Genomic DNA, 11,617 nt, shown 5'->3' with positions numbered 1-11,617 from the left:
CAATGTTCAATTAAAAGTCCTTTCATGTGCTTAAAGAGCTCAGTGAAGGTTATTAAAATGAAGATATGAATTATTTTTCAAAGGTTACGAAACATTAGTATTCAGAGTAGAGGGAAGAGAAACGTCCTGGAATGCTGTTCGGTGCGGTCGAATGGATGTGTGTGTGTGTGTGTGTGTGTGTGTCTGTGATTTTGACCCGATGAAAGGTCACCTCTGTGTGCATTGACACATATATTTTCGCTTTTTTAGGACCGTAAAGCTGATATTTTTTGTCACTGTTCAATATAATTAAGATTATGCCAAAAACTGCATTTTCGACAGAGGAAAACAATATAATTTATTTCTAAAACTGAGCTTATATAAGTCTACACACGTTCCCACACGTTGTCAATGGGTTTCCTGATCATGATGTTCTATGCCGAGACAAGTTATGTAATTTTTTTAAATTATTGAATGAAACCCCTGAGAACGGTCTTATTATAGTTCATCTCTTCATACCCAGCAAAGTTTGCAAAATACAAATCCAACTGTCACTTTAGTTCTTTACTGGATGAACTAAACCTTCAAGTTGCAATAAAACACATTTATTTATAAGAAATTATTGAAATGTTACACAATTGTGTAGCATTAATGTAGCAGCACCCTCTGTTAGCACCGTTAGCTGCTAGCCGGCGGCTCAGATCATAATGATGGGATGTTCAGTTTACACTGCCTCGCGTCACATATACACTGAACACAATCATTTTAGCCGTTTTACTTTAACTGCACATCTGAAAAATATATATTTTTTCTTGCTTCTTAAAAAAACCTAAATTAGGAATTCCAACGATATAACTTCAAAATTTAACTTTTATTCATTGAAACACCAGTAGTGCTGAACAGAAAAAGAAAAGAAGAAAAAAAGTCGACACGATCAACAGAAGAAGAAAAGAAAAAGAAAAAAAAGGGACCGACTGCTGTTTCCTGTCACAGTGGTTTTAAACTTCTCAAACTGTATGTAAAGATAGAGGAACTGTGGAACCGCCACCGGCTCCTGGACAGGTTAGTGTAGAAGCTTTTCCCCTGTAGGACTTTCCACTCAAGCCACCAATATTTAAAAAAACGCCTTCCTGAATAAAAAGGGTTTTAGCCGGTCTAAAAAGAGTCCTGTGTTATATTAGTATGAGTTGATTAAATCAAACAAACAGAGAAAACAGCAGCCTTTTATACATTAATTCAAGTTTGTTCAATGTCCATTGGACATCTTAATGTGATGTCACAATAGCGCCATCTGCTGGACACACATAGTCATAGCAAAAGCATCAGTTCACCACAATGGAAACATCCGGGGTATTTGAGTGTTTCCTCAGAGGACGCGTCAGGAAAATATGTAACTCTGACTCCCTGTGCACACGACTCTCCTCAGAACATCAGTGCATATTCGTCATAAACAAGTAAACGATATCTCATAATCTCTCACATATTGTTATGATCAAACCCATAAAATAAAAGCATGAGCAGTGTCGTGCTCATATACTCATATTGAATATACCTGTTAATGTGGACAGACATATATTCTGAATACATTATTATTACTGATTATTTTCACGAAGCAAATTAATTAGACATTTAACTCTTCAGTATTGGAAATATATTTCAAGTAGACACTAAGTCAAACATCAGGGAATGCACATGTTAAAATGTGTTCGATATACTGTTTGTCTGCAGTGAAAAGTCTGGGTTCCTGTGAGAGGATTCAGGGGTCAGAGGTCAACAGATCTCCTCACATCATGAGCAGCATTGGCTGATCGAGTCAGTGTAAAAGGGCATGTATGAGTGAGCATGTATTTAAAATTCTTAAAATTAATGTTTTTATTTTACCATATTTATGAATGCAAAATGTAACCTTATTATTGCTCATTATTGACATAACACTGTGAAAAATATTAAATAATTAAATAAACTTAAGCTGCTCAGTCATTGGTCCTCCTTAAGCTGCTCAGCCAGCAGTCCTCTTCAAGCTGTTCATCCATTGGTCCTCATTAAACTGCTCATCCATTGGTCCTCCTGAGGCTACACAGCCATTGGTCCTCCTTAACATGGACGGATTAAGAAACCACGGGCCCCTGGGCCTGGACGTTGGTTAATCCATCCCTGCTCCTTAAACTGATCAGCCATTGGTCCTCTTCCTGTTTTAAAGTCTTTATTCAAGAGGCAGCATTTTAAAAGATTTTCATGTCGGACTGCAATGAAAAATATTAAGGAACAATAAAACACAAATATGCAAAATAGGCTATTATAGCCTATTTTTTACTTAGAAATATTATGTAATAATTATAAATAAATACTAATTATCATAAAAGAAAAATTATAAAAGAAATGAAAACACAAACATTTGTATATATATATATATATATATATACACCCTATGTGTATTCGGGCTGCAACAGCGAATAGATCAAAATTGATTATTAAAATAGTCTGCAACGAACCCGTTCGGTTCAAAGTCACCAGTTAACACGGTCACTTCTTAAAGCGTAACACCAGAACCCAACAGAGACTTCCACAGTCTGCCTAAGTTTCTCCCGCTTTGTCGTCAAAACGGTTTCCCCGCGTGAGTCCAACTCGTTTAGCCGCACAGTTCTTCAGATACAACCGGACCAACAGAGCCCAGATCTGTGAACAAACTTGTTGAAGTGAACTTTGTACAAACTTCAAATTCACGTCGCGCGACAGCAGGAAGTAGACGGAGACGGAACTCGACCACACACACGGCGCGAGTCGCACTGACTAATCGATAGAGACTAAGCTGAGGGCGTCATCCTCCCGCAACGTCACACGTGAACCTGTCTGACTGGACTCAGTGTTTCGCTTCATTGAAAACGTCCGGAGTGTCCCCTGCGGAGCTCATGACGTCAGCGTGCCAGCAGGAGGTACGCGGACCCCAAACGGACCCGAGCGACGCGTGTTCAGCGGAGCAGTCTGGAGGAAACGTTTTCTGAAAATGTCTAAAGTCCAAATACTGAGACGTTTACTCCTCCAGCGACTCGCTGCGGCTGCCGAGGAGGTATGTGGGCTGTTTGAAGGAACGATAGCAGCGACTGTCTCGTTCTCAAGAGGAGAACGAGCGACACCGGAAACTACTGGACGCTGTTTTCAACCCGGAAGTCTGGATTCAAAGAGCAGGTTGGTTCTCTTTGGGCGCGTCACAAGTCTCTTGATTGCATCTCTGTTTCCCTCGCTTGAACCTTTTCCTTGCTAGGAGAGAGGAAACGAGGAGTTATGTTTTGAGAGAAATTAGAAGTTATTTCCTTGAAAGCGTGACGTTGGTTTCTGATGACTGGACACTGATCCAGCTGTAGTACACGTCATCAGCCTCAGAGGTACACATGTACTTTATACTGTACATCTTAGAGGTACATATTGTACTTTTTACTATACTATAAACTCAAAGGTACATATTTTACTTTTGTATGCAGTACATATAAGTACAATATTGTACTTTGTATTTGACATCTCAGAGGTACATATTGTAGTTTTACTGTAGTACATCTCACATGTATATATTGTACTTTGTACTGTACTACATCTCAGGTAAATATTTTATTTTCTACTGTACCTTAGAGGTACATATTGTACTTTTTACTGTACTACATCTCAGGTACTTGTTTTACCTTGTACTTTACTACATCTCAGGCACATATTGTACTTTTTACTTTACTACACCTCAGATGTACATATTGTACTTTTCAGATGACAGTGTTTCTACTTTCTGCTCAAACTGTTTTCACGGACTCAGATTTAGTTTTCTTTTGCCCTCCAGCTTCAGGGTGTGTTTGCTTCACTGGGAAAGTCCCTGGTGGGAGAACTGGTTCATCCTCTTCTGCAGAGCAAGGATTTATTTATAAATATAAAATAATTAATGACAGCAGCAGCATTTTTATTTAGAGTTCATGCTTCTTTCATTTATAAATAATTCCCTGCTTTTTTTGTTGATAAACCTCTTGAATAATAAACCGTTTAATATGAGATTTCTAAGACATATGAATGTATTTGACTTTTCTCCACAGACGTCCAGCAGCTGTTGGTGGTTCAAGAAGAGATTCCCCCTGAGCAGCAGGTCCGGAGCTCCAGTCTGAATCGGGAGGACCCAGATCCCCCACACATTAAAGAGGAACATGGGGACCAGGAGAACCCAGAGCCCCCACACATTAAAGAGGAACATGGGGACCAGGAGAACCCAGAGCCCCCACACATTAAAGAGGAACATGGGGTCCAGGAGCCCCCAGAGCCCCCACACTTTAAAGAGGACCAGGAGGAGCCAGATCCCCCAAAAATTAAAGAGGAACAGGGGGAACTCTGGATCAGTGAGGAGGGAGAGCAGCTTCAAGGGCTGGAGGAGGCTGGTCTCAAGTTCTCAATCACTCCTGTGATTGAGAATGGAGATGATGAAGAGGAGGCGCATTCCTCACAGCTTCCTCAAAGACAAACTGGACATATGGAAACAGATGCTGATGGAGATGATTGTGGCGGACAAGAACCAGCCAGGAACTCGGATCCAAATATGAAAGAGAAGACTGGAGACTCTTCTGAACCCGATCCTGATGATTGGAAGGAGACCAGAGAACCTCAGTCAGGTTTAAACTCTCTGAATAATGCTGACGTCCATGCCATTGATCCAAACTGTATTTCTGGTGAGAAACCATTAAGCTGCTCTGAATGTGGGGAAAGATTTCACCTCGAGGGAGATTTGGAGAAACACATGAGAATCCACAAAAGAGAGAAACCATTCAGCTGCTCAGTTTGCGATAAAACATGGAGATGCAAGTCACTCCTAAAGAGACAAATGTTAACTCACACAGGAGAAAAAACATTCAGCTGCTCCGTCTGTAACACATCTTTTACAGATAGGGGTCATTTAAAGGAACACAAGTTAACTCACACGGGAGAGAAACCATTCAGCTGCTCCGTCTGTAGCACATCTTTTACAAAGAAGGGTAATTTAAAGGAACACATGTTAACTCACACGGGAGAGAAACCATTCAGCTGCTCCGTCTGTAACACATCTTTTACACAGAGGGGTAATTTAAAGAAACACATGTTAACTCACACAGGAGAGAAACCATTCAGCTGCTCCGTCTGTAGCACATCTTTTACAAAGAAGGGTAATTTAAAGGAACACATGGTAACTCACACGGGAGAGAAACCATTCAGCTGCTCCGTCTGTCAAACATCTTTTGCACTGAGGGCACCTTTAAAGAGACACATGTTAACTCACACAGTAGAGAAACCGTTCAGCTGCTCACAGTGTAAGAACACTATTATACAGAGGGAACATTTAAAGGGTCACATGAGAGTAAGAAATCTTTCACGTATCGCTCATCTTTACACAGACACATGAGACGTCACACAGCAGAGAACTCACTTCAGTTCTCTGGTTTTGGTAAAGTTGACTTTAATTCCACTACATAGAAAACCCAGTAACTACTACGAAGCGATCGCCAGTAAGATAATATTTTCTGGGCAAAGAGGTCACCGTGTTTGTTTAACTTGTAAGGGGGTATTTTACGGACCGCCGAATCCCGTTCAGTACCGTGTAACATAACTGTTGTGCTTATAGCTGCTGTCATAGCGTTCCACGCTGCTGAGCTTTGAGTTGAGTTGAGATCCTCCACCAAGAATATGTCAGCAGACTGTATTTCATCAGTTATCGGTCCAGTGCCGCGGCTACCATGTTTTTAGTGCTTTCTTCTTATTAGTTGGAATGCTTCAGCAGTCCAACTATTGTTCTTGTAATCTTTATCCAACTTATTATTATTATATTTCTTCCGTATGTCCTTTGGGTTTTATCTCTTCCATATTTTTAGCTACAGAAACAGTTTGAATATTAAAATATTTAGCTCCTTCAGCACACGATTGATAAGACTTTTCATATTTCTAACTTTTCAAATGTTTTTATTACAAATCTTTATATGTTTTTTTATTTTGAATGGGGTCCTATGAAGAAAATCTTCAATTTTAAAAAGCTTACGGTATCTGCATACTTTCAGATAAAGACGCCATGTAAATGTGTGAATGTTGACAACCTTCAACTATTATTGTATATTTTCATATATTTTTTATCTTTTCACATTTTCTGATGATTACTTTTTTATGGAATAAAAAATGAATGGGATCCTACGGAGTAAATCTTCAAATCTGCTTTTACTTTTTCAACTTTAAAAGCTTACAATGTCGACATAATTTCAGGGCGGAAAGGAAGTGCAGGAAAACCATATATTTTGTGCGGCTATCCTATTTTACAAATATTACTGGGTATATTCCATATCGCCAAAACACAAATATTGACAATTTGTATAATTTATACATATAATTAATATTATTAGAATTATTATAAATTTTTGGTGCCAGCCACCACTGTTCAGGATCTTGATTTTGTCTTTCTCTCTTACTTTCCTCCATCTTGAACGAACAAAAATAATACTTTTTAAAAATTCTAATCATCTTTTTTTTGACTGATGTTTAAATAAATGTCACTTTCTCGCTGCCGTTTCTCAAATCTAAATAATTCCTTTTTCCTTTTTTTCTTATTTCCAGGCTGTTATAATCAAAATAGATCTGTGACAGGGTGCAGTTAGAGTGACCGGTTACCGATAAGATATATTTCTTTTGTTAGAGTTGGAAAAAATTAGGAGACAAGATGCCCTCGGGTCAGCCCGTGACACGACAACCGATACTATACAATCGCCAGTCCTTCTCTAGCCCGCTCGACCACAGCTGTGGTCTCTCCCCTTCTCTCTCTCACATCGAGCAGGAGGGGAGAATATTTGAATTATGTGTTTGCAAACAGTGTGACTTCATATTATACCTTTAAAACTTTAAATTCTGAGTATTACGCGTTTTTTTCTATCTTTGCCTGACCTTTGAACCCTGAGTGGCGCTTAAAAAATAAACAAACATTCTCAACTGATGAACATTGTCTTATTTGCTATTAACTGTGTTAAAGGTTAATAAATTGTGCTATAAAGAGGCTACAGGGCTTTGTGGACATTCTTTATTGTCAAGCAATGAATTCTTCAATGAATAAAATTTGTTATTGTGTTTTAAGTGGATTCATTTCCCTCCAGTAACTGTTTCCCGTCCCTCATCCTCCTCTGGTCGGTGTCATGTCGTCAAACGGACGACAGATGGCGCTAGAACAACACAAATACATAGAAACGCGAGAAGAAGAAGAAAAAGAAGGTCCCGGATGTAGCAACAACAAACAACCATACATACAGGTGATCTCCTGATTTTGTTTAGGGTTTAAAGTTGTAGGTCATGTAACGTTCACTTACCTTCATTAAAGTCCGGTAAACGGGCTTTTTATCTTCCGTTTTTAGTGTTCATTGGTGTTAAATGTCTTGTTCTGGTTTAACATTAGTTTAACCTCGAGTCGGTCCGAGTCAGATATCAACTTTACGATTAATTGTGTTGATTTTGTGTTGGTTATTAGCCGCTATTAATGTGGATGTGTGTGACTGACATGAAATATCGGACTCGTCCGTTAAAGGGAAAATGCATCTTGCACACCCCCCCCCCCCCCACCAGTACCCTCGTTAATGTAATCAATACATCTTCCTTTATCGTTTTGCTGACAGATGACATTGAGAACAATTATTACTAAACCAGAGCCCAAGAAAAAAAGGTGAAATGTGAAAACAAATAGAATGAACCCAGATCCATTTACTGTTCAATTTAGACATCATTTCCATAAGATATCTCCTACCTGACGGAATGTGCTACCTTTCTTTGGAGATAATTGGATTCAATTTATTGTCATTGCACAGAGTACAGGTACAGAGGGGGGGGGGGGGGGGGTACATTGGACGGCCGGCGTTTCTGAGATTGGAGTGAGACAAGGAGAACATGCGATGTCTTCGCAATAAAACATCTTTGATGGGACACGTCGAAGGAACAGAATCATGGAACAGACTCATGGAACAGAATCATGGAACAGAATCATGGAACAGAGTCATGGAACACAATCATGGAACAGAATCATGGAACAGAGTCATGGAACAGAGTCATGGAACAGACTCAAAGCTCAGCAGAGCACACAAGTAATAAAAAAAAGGAAGTTGGTTCATGAATGACTTTAACCATATTATATATAATGATAATGTAAAGTTGTTATTATTAGGGCCCGATCACTGAATTATTCAGAGGACCTTTTTTTCTTTAAATGTTTGTTATTATTATTTAGATTTGAGGTCAGAACAATCAAAAGACCGCAGTTATAAAAGCTTTGAGGTGTCATCAAACAACGTGGATGTGGTGTGGAGACCAAAAAAAAGAACGAAAAAAAGCCACCTGCCATCCGAGAGGCCGCCACTCACATCCGAAATAGGTTACTGGCGGAGAGGGTCAAGCTCGGCGACCCCCCCGAACCCCAAACACCACAGCCAATGGGAGCGGCTGTGTGCGTCTGTCGAGGAGGAGTCGGTGAAGCTCAACAAGACGGTGGACGATTACAACCTCACCGTACCGATGCTCCACATGCAAATGCTTCACTTCTGTTTGTCCCGAGAGGTTGAGCGCGCTGAGAAAGGAGCCGCCAACACAGACTGGAGCAGCAGGGAGAGAGAGAAACAGAGAGGGAGAGGAGGAAAGAGGAGAAGAAAAGAGACAACGCAGTAACTCAGCCTACACATACAAAACAAGGCCTGGTGTCCTGGATGACGAGTTTACTCAGATTGAAATACTGAATCTTCGTGAATCGAAGATTATTTGACATCAGAGGTTTATTTATTTTCCATCTCACTTAAACCAATCATTACAAGTCCGACAGACGTGTTCATCAGCTGACTTCTATACACTCGGAGACGCTGGCACTTCATTGATAACGTGTTGATAACGGAGATGACGACGAGTTGTTTATATGACATTTATGTTTTGAAAATACAAACCGTAACGCTGTGAATTGTGGTTGCTGTGTGACATTAAAAGTCGAGAGGATCAAAATTCTCGTGTTTCAGAGTTTTACATCAATGTGGAACACGGTTAAATAGCCGAACGTCTCCTTCTACACTCAAAGAAATGACTCATTGGATGAACTCAATTAAATTGTTGGCAGGTTTTCCATCCAATAATTATATGCAACTCCAACTCAAATTTAGCACATCAGTGCAATAAAATGTAATTAAGTTAGTCCAGCTCATTTGTACCAAATACATCTCAAATAAAATAACAATATTCATTAAATTAAATTAATTTGTGTTTGTCCAACTCAAAATATAAACTAACTAACTAACAAAATATGCAAACTCCACACAGAAGGAATGCTCCAACTGGGAATTGAACCCACGGACCTCTGGCTGTGAGGCAACAGTGCTAGCCACTACACCACCGTACAGCCATGAAAGTGTCTTCACCTCATGTAAACAACTGATTTTCAGCTGGCGCATCCGCAAAGGGTAGTCCTCAATGAAACACATTTATTTTGTGTTGATATGCACACCATCTAACCTAAATAAATCTAATAAATGAAAGTATTCATACATTTTGTGTTACACCCATTAAATATAAATATCTATTTTTGTAATTGATTTATTTAACTTTTTTTGGTCATTTTCATATTTTCAATATTTAACCCTTAACCAATTTTCGTGATTCAATTTGACCCGATTCAATGTTTATGTTCTTGTTCTTAAAGACAACAAACAAAAACATACTTAACTTGGAACTTGGAAACAATATTAATAATTTAATTTAATTTTTTTTGAGATTTGGGGTTCATATTGACCTCAAAAAATAAAAAAAAATATAGTAAATATAAAGGAGGAGGGTTAAGAATCGAATCATTCATATTGAAGAAAGCAACACAAGGGTTAAATGTATCAAACAATATTTAAATGTGTCACCTCGAAGAAGGGCTTGAATCGTTTTTGTGAGTGTAACCTAAATGAATCTAATAAATGAAAGTATTCCTACATTTTGTGTTACACCCATTCAATATAAATATCTTCGTTTTATAATTGATTTATTTAAATGTATCAAACAATATTTAAATGTGTCACCTCTAAGAAGGGCTTGAATCGTTTTTTTGAGTGTCGTCTTCCAGCTGCTCCAGTGCTGCGGGGTTGCGGATGACGACGGGCTCCTGGCTGCCGGCTGCGTCCCCCGCGGCGTCCCTGTGAAGCGCCCGAGCGACGGCCCTGGACGGAGCGGACACCTTGGTCCAGTCCTGGGCGATGTACTGGTGGTACGGATCCTGAGAGCTCTCCAGCTTCTTGGAGCGAATGTAGCTGAACATGATGCCGAACGTGAAGAAGCTGAACATGCCGACCACCAGGAGGATGTACATCATGCCATGGGACTGAGCGTGGGCCCTGGGTCCGGCCACGTGGTGCACGGCCGGCTGCGCAGTGGAGTTCTGATGCAACTGTGGAGACAGGAGGCTTGTGCCGTTGAGGCAGTGCTGCAGGAAAGAGAGCAGCAGCGACTGCAGCTCGGTGGCGTTGATGTGCGGCATGCCTGACCTCTGCTGGACCTTCAGCGAACTGCAACTGAGGAGGACCACACGGAAAAGATTGATCTCACAGGTAAGATATCCCCCCCTGCTTGATCTCTGAAGAAATTATTATACACTACCATTCAAATGTTTGGTTTCACTCAGACAATTTGGTATTTTCCATGAAAACTCACTCTTTTATTGATCAAATGAATTCCAAAATGAATAGAACATGTATTCAAGACATTGACAAGGTTAGAAATAATGATTTTTCTTTGAAATATTAATATGTTAGCTGTGCTTACATAATGTCACAAGGGTTTTCAAGGGTTTTATAACCCTCTATTAGTCTTCTAAGGCGATGGGCCTGGAGATGGGCCTCTATACACCTATGTAGATATTTAATTAAAAACCAGAGAATAGTCATTGACCACATTAACAATATTTCTGATTAATTTCATGTTATCTTCATTGAAAGAAAACAGTGCTTTTTTAAGATAAGGACATTTCTAAGTGACCCCAAACTTTTGAACGGTAGTGTATATTTAAACATTATTATTGTTTTGTTGATATTTGAATTATTTTGTATTTCACTATTGTATTATTAGTAGTAGTAGTAGTAGTATTTTTCTAAAATCTTATTATCATTCTCTTAATAATATAATATTTAAATTATTCCCCATAAACTGCTCATAACAGCCCAAGAGGCAACGGACAAATCCGATAATAATGGTTTGTGAGTTTTATATTACTAAACTCACAAGCTGCTAAAAGATTAGTTTTCTGTTAGACCTTTGATAGAATGAGCGTAAGAAAAGGACCCAGAACTCGCAGTGATTTGAAAGAAACCCCATTTATCTGGAATAAGATGTCAAAATAAGACATAGAAATGTATTCTGAGTCCTGAAACTCTTTGACTTGCGGTGTTATGAGAGGCGAGGTGATGTGATATAGAAACCGTCCCCCCCCTAAATGTGTAAATGATTATTAAAGCGTCGTTCAGCAGAAAGAAAAGCCTACCTTTCAAGGATCTGGAATCAGCTGCCGCTGGGATTGGCATCAGCAGACATCGACCATTTCAAGTCACGTATCTCCAGCAGGACGAGAAGAAGCTGGTCTGGAACTAGACCTCCAAAAGAAGCTACA

At 39.4% G+C, this 11,617-nt stretch overlaps 2 protein-coding genes across 2 annotated transcripts; one reads left to right on the top strand and one right to left on the bottom strand.

Annotated features, from left to right (window-relative positions):
• Positions 1-4,423: 4,423 nt before the first annotated feature.
• Positions 4,424-6,154, top strand: LOC130187963 (gastrula zinc finger protein XlCGF17.1-like). The gene has a single exon (XM_056405976.1). The coding sequence runs from the start codon at positions 4,478-4,480 to the stop codon at positions 5,378-5,380; it is 903 nt and encodes a 300-aa protein (XP_056261951.1). The 5' UTR covers positions 4,424-4,477; the 3' UTR covers positions 5,381-6,154.
• A 969-nt stretch (positions 6,155-7,123) lies between these two features.
• On the bottom strand, positions 7,124-11,531 carry LOC130213210 (uncharacterized). Its single transcript, XM_056444685.1, has 4 exons — positions 11,488-11,531; positions 10,051-10,526; positions 8,507-8,585; positions 7,124-7,172 (listed from the first exon to the last, which is right to left on the bottom strand). The coding sequence occupies exons 1-4, from the start codon at positions 11,529-11,531 to the stop codon at positions 7,124-7,126; spliced, it is 648 nt and encodes a 215-aa protein (XP_056300660.1).
• Between the last annotated feature and the right edge of the window lie 86 nt (positions 11,532-11,617).

The sequence above is a fragment of the Pseudoliparis swirei genome, chromosome 22, assembly GCF_029220125.1.
Source record: "Pseudoliparis swirei isolate HS2019 ecotype Mariana Trench chromosome 22, NWPU_hadal_v1, whole genome shotgun sequence".
Lineage (NCBI taxonomy): Eukaryota > Metazoa > Chordata > Actinopteri > Perciformes > Liparidae > Pseudoliparis > Pseudoliparis swirei.
Note: the sequence above shows the minus strand (reverse complement) of the source record. Positions and strands in the feature narration are given on the sequence as shown.

Coding starts and splice junctions, on each gene's coding strand:
- LOC130187963 (XM_056405976.1), top strand. CDS start 4,478: ATGGAAACAGATGCTGATGGAGATGATTGTGGCGGACAAGAACCAGCC.
- LOC130213210 (XM_056444685.1), bottom strand. CDS start 11,531: ATGCCAATCCCAGCGGCAGCTGATTCCAGATCCTTGAAAGGTAG. Junction 8,586..10,050: donor CACTCAAAAAAACGATTCAA/GCCCTTCTTAGA, acceptor CTGCTGCTCCAG/TCTGTGTTGGCGGCTCCTTT. Junction 7,173..8,506: donor CATTTGCATGTGGAGCATCG/GTACGGTGAGGT, acceptor GTGTTGTTCTAG/CGCCATCTGTCGTCCGTTTG.